General features: G+C 42.0%; 1 protein-coding gene across 1 annotated transcript; it reads right to left on the bottom strand.

Annotated features, from left to right (window-relative positions):
- Nucleotides 1-761: 761 nt before the first annotated feature.
- LOC137294560 (lysosomal proton-coupled steroid conjugate and bile acid symporter SLC46A3-like) lies at nt 762-6,921 on the bottom strand. The gene is made up of 4 exons (XM_067825605.1): nt 5,796-6,921; nt 3,510-3,593; nt 2,813-2,969; nt 762-2,620 (listed from the first exon to the last, which is right to left on the bottom strand). The coding sequence occupies exons 1-4, from the start codon at nt 6,919-6,921 to the stop codon at nt 2,491-2,493; spliced, it is 1,497 nt and encodes a 498-aa protein (XP_067681706.1). The 3' UTR covers nt 762-2,490.
- Nucleotides 6,922-13,055: the final 6,134 nt, after the last annotated feature.

A 13,055-nucleotide genomic window follows, 5' to 3' on the forward strand; every position in this document is an offset into this window, starting at 1 on the left:
CCAACCCAATCGATAGAAACACTAATACTGTCCTCAATGATATGTCTGTCTTTACAGAAATGTCTCTATTTGGTGTCTGTCTGTTCCCACGTCTCACCCCTGTTCCCTATGGAATCCGAGAAGGGACATTGTCGCGTTGTCGCATTGTCGCGTTGTCGCCCTCTCAAAAACAAGCAAAATGAGACAAAAATTAACCAAAGCGCGACAATGCGACAATGCGACAACGCGACATTTCGCCTGTTTGTCGCGTGTCGCGTTTCGAATAACATTTTTTCTGTTCCTCCAAAGTGCGACACGCGACATAGCGACACTTTTCAAGGTCAAAATATGTCGCGTTGTCGCCCTATCTAAGATATGTAAGAATTCACTAAAACGCGACACGCGACAATGCGACAACGCGACATTTCATCAAAATGTCGCGATGTCGCACTGTCGCGTTTTATTAACATTTTGACCATAGTATGCATTTAACAAACTGACTGAAACGCGACACGCGACAATGCGACAATGTCCCTTCTCGGATTCCATAGTTCTCTGCTACGCCGAAGAAGATCATTTTATTGCGTCATGAATGCGCTTCAAGTGTATCTACATTCCTTTTCAGTAGAGCATTTCGTTCACTCGAAGTCACTGAGGTCGCTCGTAAAATCATCGAATCTCTTGTTCAGAGTATTGATGTTGTCCTGTATCGAGCTCATGTTGATCTGTATCGCCTTCAGCGTTAAAGCGAGGTCGTTTCAGACAGAAATGACCACAGGTAACCACAAGTGATATTTATTCGATTTACCTTTTCGTTTAAAGTTAAGCAGTCATGACGGAATGTTGGGGTGTGATGTTGAGAATTATCTAGAAAAAAATATATTGTAGGGGAACACATTTTTGAGCGGTGGACGAACTTACTTCGCCACGAAAAAATCCCAACTCTGAGCGGGAATATACGTCCCTTATATTCTCTATGAATCAAAACAAAATGTAAATTGTTCACGCGCCAATGTCAGCATCGCATAGCACTATCGTGTAACAGCTCTTTTCCTTAAATGCTCAATTCATTTTTATTTCTAAAATTGTCGTTAAACTGATTTATTTATTATTTCATGGGTTCCATGGTAGGTTTATACCACGAACCCACTCAACAGTTTTCCAGCTTTATGGCGGAGGTCTGTAAATAATTGAGTCTGGATCAGACAATCCAGAAATAATCAGCATTAGCAACGACTGATGTGTCAAGCGAGTCAGCTAGCCTGACCACCCGTTAGTCGCCTTTTACGACAAGCAGGGGTTACTGAAGGACAATTCTTAACCGGATCTTCATGGGTCTCCAGTCTCTGTAAATAGAGGCAGTTACGCATTAACACACTGTGGGAACAGTATATCTCCAGACATGTGTGTGTGAGAATGAGATTAGTTTCACGCCGCATTAAGAAATATTCCACCAATGTCACGACGGAGGACACCAGAAAAGGTCTTGACATATCATACACATGTGGAGAATCGAACCCAGGTCTACGTGGAGACGACCGAAAGCCTTAACAACCGACCATCGGGCATAAGCATCGACCTACGCAACGGTTTGACGGTTTATCCAGAGGCGGTATAACTAGGCGTGTCTATGTTTTTGCCTGACACTGCTCAACCCTGTTCCTGACATGCATGTGTGTTTTACAAACATACATGGGCCACCTTGTATCGGACAACAACTCTGATTTGCGTCGTGAAGTTGTAATATATTACCACCCTTAATACTGACAGACATGACGATCAATTAAAATACAATTTCATGCATCAGCATATCAATAACGACGTATATTTCCATTTGTTAACGGACACGACAATATACAATACAATAAATATAAAAATAATGAACCTCACTTGCTGATATGGAGCATGAAAAAGTGTAATATGCAAACGAGTGCATCTCGAAATTATTATCACTTACATGAATACAAACGGCATTGATTAACTCGATGAAGACCCTTATGCTCGTACTCTTCACCTACAACTCACAGCATGACGGGTAGCCTTGCGGTATCAAGCATCCGCCCGTCACACAGAAGACCCGGGTTCGTTTCTTGTACATGGGTGCAATGTCAGTGCAATGTTGCAATGGGTGTTAGAATATTGACCTTCAGTAGCCCATGCTTGTCGTAAGAGGAAACTGATCGAGTGGTCTGACTTGCTGACTTGGTTGGCACATGTCATCAGTTCCCAACTGAACAGATTGATGCTCAAGTCGTTGACCACTGGATTGTCTGGCCCAGACTCGATTATTAACAGACCGTCGCCATATAGCTGGAGTATTGGTGAGTGTGGCTCACTCACTCACTGTCTTGTGGACGGCACATTGTTTTGAAGCGATCTGATGACCAACATCACGTTGATTACGTCTTGCTACAGTCAACACAGCAGGTCAGATTACATCACATACTATATTACTTAGGGCATGGTGAAACGGAACGAGTGTCAGTTAATCACAGGGCCTTTGTCCGTGCTTTAGCATGGCGTATTGTTTTCTCCTTTCCGAAGTGTTCCATATTGGACTTGGCCCAGATCCTTCTGAGCTTCTGGTGGGGACTGAAGCGGCTCATAGTCCGGTTGCCTGAGGAGCTTCACAATTCCCAGTCTAGAAAGGAAGAGGAAGTACAAATGTTATGGTAATGTCCTAATGGGTTTACATAATTACTCGTGTTTACTTACAGAGTGTAAAAGTGGTTTTCGAAGCATTTGAAGATAACCTGAAATTCGAACCGACTTGCTGCAGTTCCTGGCAAAATAAAACCCTGGAAGTAGTCCCTCAGATAAGAGTCATACGTACATTGTCAGTAAGGCCGCGATGAACGCTATGGCCGCGAGAACTAGGAACGCCATCCCTCTCATGGTACCCACTGTGGCTCTGTATAGTGAGGCGAAGGTTGAACTCCCTATAAATGCACACAGGGTCTCGACTGTAGCCATGCTGGAGAAGATGGCACCTAGAGCAGAAAAATATGTGCTAGTAGAGTCAACAAGAACAGTAGAGTCAACAACTAGTAGAGTCAACAACAACAACGGCATCTATTGTGGAATCAGTGGTGCAGAATGCGCAGGAGAAGAAGGTGGTCGGTTGTTTAAGGCAGCACTCAGCAATATTCCAGTTAAATGGCGGCGGTCTGTAATTAATCGAATCTTGACCAGACAATTCAATGATCAGCAGTATGAGCATCGATCTGCACATTTCGATACCATGACACAAGTCAACGAGGTGGGTGAACCTAACCACCCGATACCGTTAATCACCTCTTTATTTGTTGTTGGTTTCAGCAATGTGTAATATATGTCATGAATAAGTGTGTTTTAATTATGTTTGATTTCTTAGTTGCATGTGACATTTAACACATATTATGAGAAAGATCAGAACACCTTTACTATAATTCTATCTGTTCTCCTACGTTTTGTCGATTGTACAGCCACACCGGTACCATGTGTTACCTTTTCATGTGTATCCGTCGACATCTTAGATCTCAAAGTCATACCTTGTTCATGAGACTCCGCCATTCGGGAGAAGACGGAGCGGGTCACGGGTACCGCCACGGAGCTTATGGACGCCACAAGAGGAACTGAAGTGAACAAGGTAGTACAAGTATCACTCAGTCATCTGCAAATGACAGGCAAACGTCAAGCAAATCAACCTTTGCCATGCAATACGGCAGTATATAGGTACCTGTGTATGACCTTAGGAAAGACCCGGCTAGGAATCACCGACTTAATTGGACCGAACATATAGAAACAAAGACGTATATGAGGGTTTTAATAATTATTTTTCAAAATAGAAATAATTCTCCAATTTGACTTGGATTTGCTGAAAATTATTTTGAAAGGGTCAATGGGCCAAAGTGAAGAATTACACAAAATCGAAGCCCATTCGAAACGTGCATAAAGAGTCTCATGATGAGACAAGAGGCAGGGGAGAAGTCATCAACAGGTCAATAGTGGTTTTGACCACCCTGGGCATCCATACAAGCAGCTCACGTCACCTCCATGACGTCGTCAGTCGTCGGAACACGTCAGAAGTAATTTTGTTCCATAACTCAAATATAAACTGTTCAGGTTTCTTTTGGTTAGCTGGAGTTTATACACGCTGTCTCAACTAATGATAAAGATGATCTCAGAGATGTAGATGTCTGGAGACAGCCCTGACCAAGGCAATATGTTGACCATCCATACAAGCAAGCACGTCCTTTACATCTTCAGTCGGCGGAAGATGTCAACGGGAATCCTGTTCCATAACTCCAAGACGGTCTGTTCAGGTTCCTGTCGATCTCAGAGAGGCGTAATTTCCCCGAGGCCAAACTTCTGAGAGTTAAAGCAACAAGTAGGGCGTGGGATAAAGAGATCAAATGTCATGGAAAAAACATCCAGCCTTAATAGAAAATGGTAAAACCGTGGTGTCAAAAGTCAACACATACGTATTAGATAGGAACACACGATCATCTTTGCGATATGCAAATCCTTTGGCCTCAATGACACCTTGACTGAGATACAATGTCTTCAACAGATTAATCTGCGAGAGTTCAGTTTCTGTAAGGGATTAGTCTTTTATTGGTCTTTGTTTTCAACTCACCGGCCTTTGCCCTGTAATCCCTTTTGTAACAGAAATGGTGAGTAGGAAGCAAGGGCTCGCTCAGCATTTGCTTCCATGAAAAGAAAGCCTAGTATCCCTTTCAGAATATAACAGTTTAGTAACAATGTATTCTTCATCAGAGTCCAGCTCAGAATCAGAATCTTTTTTATTTTTGCTTACCCATAGTGAATGGTAGATTGAATCATCAAATCTGTTCCCTGCCCACGATGGAGCGTCAACAATGGGGATGTTATATGTAAGCGTGTTCCAGCAAACTAAGGGTTACAGAAATGATAAAAATTATACTCCAGTTAATCCAGAGGACCAACTAGAAGTACCGCCCATGAAGCACCGCCTTCTGAGCATAAGCTCTAGGCAAGAATATTTAATGACTTCATGAACACAGGAGTATTAAAAAAATGAATGGAGCGAGTAAAAACATAGTAAAAATGCGTGCCCCAAGGCGCGACGGGACCAGCCGACTGATTGAATCATGCCAATTCAACCACCCGTCTAGGTGAGGTAAGGGCCGAAGTGGTGTGTTGGGCAAAGGGACGCTGTTCAGGCTCCATTTGCCCTCAACCACCAGGAGCCCACGGCAAACAGGTTGCCCAGTCTCTGGTCGCCTTTTATGATCAGCAATGGGGTGTTGTGGACACTGTCTAGGAGAAGAACACTTAGCGTTACCCAGCGCCCACCATGAGGAGGTGGCTCTTCACGGGTGCCCACTGTCACATAACTACATGTTCCACGTTTCTAAAAATGCACGGACAGTTTCGTTGTTACCAAGACCATGTTACGTTTTGACGAACATTTTCTGCTTGTGTTCGAACCAGTACCTGTTTCTAATTTAAAAGTGATGACGTTCTTTTGCCTTGTAGTGCACATAATCATGAAAAATGCTGACACAAAGAACAATGACAAATCACTCACTGTAGTGACTTTCTGCTGTGAATATGAAGGACAATTGTTGACGAAAGGAACAATGACAAATCACTCACTACACGCAGTGACGTACTGCTGACTTAAAGAAGCTCAGTTACGTGCTTGGTACTAGCTAGAAATATTTTACATTAGCTATCAAAATGAGTGTTCATTATACACTCTAATCCCTATTGGGCCATTGGTTGTCGAAGTAAGTTCGTGCATTACCTAGAGTGTGTTTTTATGTGCTTAAAGGCAGGAATGGTAACATTACCTGAATACAGCATAGCGTCTGTGCGGGCCAGGCCTTCCAGAATGAGAGACCCCATCTGTAGGAGCATCCCTGCTACAGCAAGAATCTCCACTCGCACGCACTTTGACCCAAGCTTGATGGCAAGGAGTCCGCAAATAGTCATGAATACTGTGGAATATGCACCGTAGTAACCTATCTTTACAGGATTCCAACAGAAGGGTCGACCTAGCTGATACAATATCTCAATCGTAGTTTTACCAGACAGTCCAATGGACAGCAGAGCGAAGATTATCACATAGACAAGCAATATAGATCGCTTATTGTCTCGGCTTTTGTTGAAGTAAAATCTGAACACTTTCTTTAAATGAACTACAGGCGAAAGTTCCTTAACTTCCTTTTTCTTTACTGTTTCCGTAATGCCAAATATGACGATGGCTATGGCAAGCAGGATTAGAGTTGTATGAATGACTGATGCGTAGAAGTAGTCAAGCTTCTGGATAAGGAATCCTGTCATAATCTGTCCTAATGCCATGGCGATAGACAACGAACAGTCTGTAATCACTATAGCTAATGTCCTTGCGCTATGGGTCTTAGTCACATCGGCTGCATGGGCCATACTGGCAAGAACGAAGGCGAATGTTGAACCGGAAAATCCCTCCAGGAGAATCCCGATGAGGAGGAAGTTCAGATTAAGATGGAACTTGATGACCAGTAAACAACCTACATAGTTACAAGTACATCCTAGCATCGGTAAAAGAAACAGCGCCTTTCTACCTATGTGGTCCGAGTAGGACCCCACAAACATGTTCACGAACACAGAGGGAACTAGAAGACACAGGCATAGCTTCAAGATCACGAAAGATGTGGACTGTTGAACTCGCACCTCCATCCCATTAGATTCATCGCTGGCATTAGCACGACACGGTGATTGGTTATTCGTGAAGTGTGTGCCGTTACTGTAGACCTCCCAATAGCAAGAATGAATGTACTGTGTAAGCAAAGGGAAAGAGGAGTAACTGGCACATGTGAACAGTATCAGAACCACGGTGGATATGACCATCTCCTTGATTGAAGAATTGGGATTCTCTTCAAGATTACTAGCGGTTTCCTGTGACTTGACACTAGGTTGTTCTTGTACGTTGTCCATCCTGTTAGGGTTGTTAGTTTACGTCCTGAACAACTTTCATTTCAGTCTAGATTGTAACCGTGTTCATATGCTCGCCCTGTCTGTGCGAGTCTGCCACAAGTTGTGCCGATGAAATGTATTACGTGATTGTGATTCCTACTGGCAGGTGGTGGTGTTCTACTGTGTGTTATTGTACTTTATGAGGATGGAATGTAACCATCTGTTGCATAATGTCCTATTGCACTTTGGTCACCCAATACTTGCAAGAGAGCCTAGTTTCAGACACACCTTTGAAATGCCATACTTTTGTGGAAGTTAATATATGACATGCATTCTCACTTATCTATACCAAGAAGAAGGAGGAAATGGTTGTTCCTTACTTCCTGTGGCATTGACGCACATAAACATGGTTACATTAATGTACATATGACATAGCTTTTATGAGGTCACAGGTGTTAACTTTGCGCCATTTACAATGCATATGCTCCATATAGGCCTGTCATGTTGTTTTTAAGTCATCATATCATATTTAAAGGCATGTATGACCCATGTGGAACCCATGGTGACTAAATGGCTGACTTTGTCTGCTGGTGATTAGACGCCTGACTCTGAGGGTGTGGGTTCAAATCCTGGATGGGACTCAATCTAGTAAAATTACTATAACCTGCACTTTACTGAGAAAGTGTAATCCCAAAAATAACGTGTTACATTTGACCATATTCACCATGGCGTTGTGTATTCATATGACCCATGCACACAGGCCAAAAGGGACATCTTCTTCAAAAGGAAAAGCGCAGAGTTCTGGAACTGGCCATGAAACTGGACAAACACCTTGGTGGTGGGTGGACACCCAGAATCTGAAACAGAATCACTATTGATGTGTCAGGGAGTCTAATTGTAAGTTAGTTTTTAGTCCCATCATTTTATAAATGGCTTTGTCAAATAATATCTGAAAGGTTTAGTTTTTCACATTCAGAGCCATTAGGTTATGTGCACCCTGTCAGTACTGGACTTGGGTGACTATAACTGTACTCTGGACAAGTGCTATTTTGGCAAGAGATGTGATTTTGATACTGTAACGATAAACTTTCTGACTTCCGAGATGGGGTTCTGATTTGAATTTGGACAACTTGCTGAAAGTTAGTTAACCTAGTCAGGAGGCCAACAAGTAGGTACTATGCAGTCTTACGGGTGAATCAGTGCCCTGATACACTACCATGATGTATACAATCAAATCCCCATGAGTTGCATCGCTGGGAACCAAGCAATAAATTTGAATTGTCGATGTATTCGAGACATGTGTAAATCTATGGTGGCAGAAAAAATGGTGGGGACCAACAGGTACTTCGAGTTATGCATAATATTCAAGACAATGGCATTCAACTCACTGGGATTTGACTGTATGCGAGATCAAAGGCAATTTATTTATTTTATTTCATTCAAGTCATAATGTTGATATATATCCGTGGTACAAAAGCATGGACATTTGTACGTAAACAAACTCAGAAAATGTATTGACATAATAATGTACCCAATAATAATAGTAAGTGCATATATTATTCATAATGAGCAGAACTCCATTTTGTGAATGTTTATGATGCTAACAATCAATGTTCGCCACATTATTACCCCGACTAACATGTATCGTATGTGCTTAGTTGTGGGGCTTGACTGAAGTCCTTGAAACCCTCATTAGTCAAGCAACCAAACACGATAACTCACTTACCCAAGACTCTCCGTGCCCAACAGATTTGTGAACTGAACTCTATGCACAGGAAACCGCGTATGTCAGGGGTAGAATAGGCCTTCAGCTACCCATGCTTGCCCTAAAAGGCGACTAGGGGTGTAAGAGGCCACTAACGGGATCGGGTGGTAAGGCTCGCTGATTTGGTTGACACATGTCATCGGTTCCCAGTTGCGCAGATCGATGTTCATGCTGTTGATCACTGGATTATCTGGTTCAGACTCGCCACCATATAGCTTGAATATTGCTGAGTGCGGCGTAAAACTCAAATCTCTCACTCTATGCACATGACCGCAAATCACTAACAAATATCTTATAACTGTGATTATTACCCACGTGGTACTTCGTAAAGGTGTGTCATAACACCTTCGAGTGATTTGATTGGCTAATACGTGAACTTTGACATTACTGGTACTACTTTCATCACTCATTCCATTCATGATTTCCATTCCAGTTTTCACACCTAAGAGCATGTAATTTGTAAAACGAGAACACTTCTATGGAATTAGATAAATTTTATTTCATTTATTGTGGTTACAAGCATTATTTTCAAATCTATGATACCCGAAGTTTCTGTAATAAAAAGGAAAATAAAACAATCTATAAAAATACGTAAACAAATACGTCTAGTAGGCCTCTCATGAGTGTAAACAAATATGGCGTCGCCCGTAAAAGTTATTGATTTCGTCAAAATTGCCGGACAATTGGTTGGAAGAGTTGTGAATGTTATCAAGAGATTGAATACCTACTGCTTGTATGTTGTCAGGACTGCACAGTAACACATAACATCAAAGGACGAGCGGCGCTCTTGTATCTCTATCACTGCCACCGTCAGCCGCATCCGTTCGCGTCCTGCCGCACAAACATATTATCACTGCCACGCCTCCCGTGGTTTCTTATGTAGGGCTCAAAAGCACTTCCCAGAATCTGAACACAATAGGTTTGAAATCGTCTTCGTTCGATGTTGTATTCAGTGTTTTCAGACCCAATTTTCGGTGGAGTCTTCAACATGAACATCGAATCTCGACAAGTGGGAATTCCAAGCCGAGATGAGAAGGCGTCACTGGCATCCTGAGCAAAGCGTCGCCGGATTATTTACAGTAACTCGTCCTCCGATGAAGAACATTAAGCTCAACTATTTGAGACATACAGTTCCCTGTTATTCACATTCATCTTTGCTGTTGAATTTGCCGCTCCTAATTAAATGCTTCCCAGAATCTTCTTAGGGAACACTTCTCAACATGACGACTAGCCCGACAGTGATGGCCGACTAACGTTCAGGCTAGATTTAGGTCACGTAGTCAACTTCAAAATATTTACACCTCGCAAGTGTTTTGATGAATTACATTATTGCTTTAGAACGTGGGTAATAAATAGGATACAAACTCGTTTCCCTTTCCTATCAAGTTTATGTCCCTCGTGAAATAATTTGGTAAAGCTCATGACAAACCAAACTTATTTCACGAGGGACATAAACTTGATACGAAAGGGGAAGCTCCTTTAATATCCTATAAATGTATGTGAGACACTAAACAAACAACAAAAAATACCAAAACAGAACAGGAATGTATATTGCATTGTCGATAGAAACCATATTGATAAAAAATAAACGCATGGTTAAGTTGTTGATAATATCCGAGTGTCATCTGGTTTGACTGGGAAGAGCATTCAGTTCAATTTCTCCATGTCCTCACAATAAGAGGACAAGTGAGTAAGAGAGTAAGTGCGAAGTTGGGTGAGTGAGTGAGGTTTTACGCCGCTTTCAGCAATATCCCAGCAATATCACGGTGGTGGACACCAGAAATGGGCTTCACTTATTCCACCCAAAGGCTAATCCAAAGCTACCCTACCGCCCCTCCTTGCTGGATAAGCGACATCCGTGAACTGTGATTATCATCATGAGGTTATGAAATAACGTCATATATTTATAACTGCACATGTGATGTCATGCGGCATCACCAGTATATACGCAGTAGCTGAAAACGCATTCATGTCTGCAAGAACAATAAAGGGAATGAAAAAATCACTTGCTTGATAACGGTGTTAGCATGTACACGGAAACGTGACATTCGTTAAAAATAAAGAAGTTGACCAAAAAATATGTTTTTCCGTTATCTTTAAAACTTCTAAAATAAACCGTTAGCTCACCATGAAGGTGAGATAATCCATGATGTCATGCGATGTATATAAAAGGGAAGCTGGTACACGATACAAGCGACAGTAAATGGCACAGTAACCATGCCATACATTATCACAGTACAATTATTACTTGACATGCTCTGCTGCGCCTGTGTATCACCAACCTGGCAGTGTCAGAACCATGAAGCTTTTGTGTCTGTTCAGTCTTACATTGTTACAGCGGGAAGTGTATCTGCTGTATTGAATTACTATTTTTGTACAAAGACTCCATATGAAATGAAGATCGTTGCTTGTAATTTACTCTTGGACAAAAATTCTCAAATGCTAATCGGTGATCTGCGATAGCTAGAATAGGTATATAATACGGATGACAGTTTCAAATCATTGGGTGGCTGTTCAGTAAATTTTCCACTTTCCACATAAGTGGTGCCAAGGGTAACAAATAGTGAATAGATGTTCTGTGTGATTGAGGTTAACATAGAATAGCAATGGTTTGTCGATCTAAGTTCCATACCTGAGTGAATGCACATGGCAACCACCCGTTGATTTGTGACTGACATCCGTTTTACACACCTATTCCGGCTATCACAGATAATCGCGTTTACAGATAAAACGTTGTCATTGTGAACTTGAGATTAACGGTTGGGTCATAATGGGAGTGAGAACCTGTCACATGTTACTGAAGCTTGGTTTCAAGCCAAGGTTTGTTTCGATGCAAAGTCTTAAGTAATGTAACAGCAAACATTTCGTTTAAAACAGGGTTATGATTTGTCAACCATGGTACAATATTGAGATAGAATCTGGGTTTAGAACAATAACCCGATGATTCCGAGAGATGACTGAAAGTGAGTGAGGTGGTGACTGTACACCGTCTTTAATAATAATCCAGCAATATCAATGAGGGGGAACACCACAAATGGGCTTCACCCATTGTATCCATGTGGAGAATCGAAACAGTGTCCGGCGTGACGGAAAAACACTTTAACCACAAGGCCACCTCACAAAGGTAAATAAATATATCAATCAAGTTGTCATATATTTTTGAAAAGGTTACTTACGTCATAATCACAGCAGCCATAAGCATGATGACCGCCATTACTAAGAACGCCATCCCTCTCATAGTATCGACCGTTGTGCTGTAAAGGAAGGTGAAGGTCGCACTACTAATAGCTCCACTCAGGGTATCGACGGTGGCCATGCTGGAGATGATGGCACCAAGCTTTCTCTGACCGACCTGTCTGACATCATCACTAGCTTCGTCATATGCACACATACTGCCTCCAATGATCAGAACTTACCAGAACTCATAAATGAAAATTTGCCTTCACCTCGCGCTTTCTCCATCACAGGGAACGATTGTCACCTCATCCATTGTACCCTTTCTGTTAGGTCTTCCGATACCTGATGTTGTCTATCGCCTTTAAGTTTAAGTCGGACCGACGTAGTTATCTCTGCTTATCTTTGTAGGAAGCAAATGTAACAATTATCAGTCGGTTAGAGTTCAATCTACGAACCGAATCGATAGAAAGAGTACTACTGTCTACAATGATATGTCTGTCCTTACAGAAATGTCTCTATCTGGTGTCTGTAGCCAGGTCTCACCCACAGGAACCCGATATCGCACTGTAGGTTAAACATAGACCACAGATTCACACGCACGTCGTATGTATTAGTAGAGTAAAGGAGCAGCAGCTGCCATATTGGATTGTCAAGCTTACATCGAGTCGCTCCGATTTCAGGCTGAAATGTACGCTAAGAATTCGGTGACATTCGAAACCATGCACACCTACCTCTCAATTATACATTTCCCCACACACCCTGCCTGATTTCCACGACTTAACACCCATTTTATTAACTTTAATACGTCCTCAAACTCGAAAATCAAACCAAAACAACTCTGGGGTGAATGTTATCCCGCACTCGCAGCCTCTCGAGCGATCTCATTGGTACCCTGAACATAAGTAATTTTTCCAGAACAAGTTCATTACATTCGCGCAAAATGTAAACTAGGTTTTTTTTGTTGAAGCCTGATCGGGTGTCAGATTCATAGCTCATCGCTAGTCGATGGTACGACAATCCAATATGGCAGTTGCTGCTCCTTTACTCTATTAATATATACGACATGTGTGTAGATCTGTAGTGTATGTTTAACGTACAGTGCCAAGCTGAAGAAGATCACATTATTGCGTCATGAATGTGCTTCAAATATATCTACTTTCCTTTCCAGAAGAGCATTTCGTTCATTCGAACTCACTTTTTCACCTTTCAGACC

The sequence above is a fragment of the Haliotis asinina genome, chromosome 8, assembly GCF_037392515.1.
Source record: "Haliotis asinina isolate JCU_RB_2024 chromosome 8, JCU_Hal_asi_v2, whole genome shotgun sequence".
Lineage (NCBI taxonomy): Eukaryota > Metazoa > Mollusca > Gastropoda > Lepetellida > Haliotidae > Haliotis > Haliotis asinina.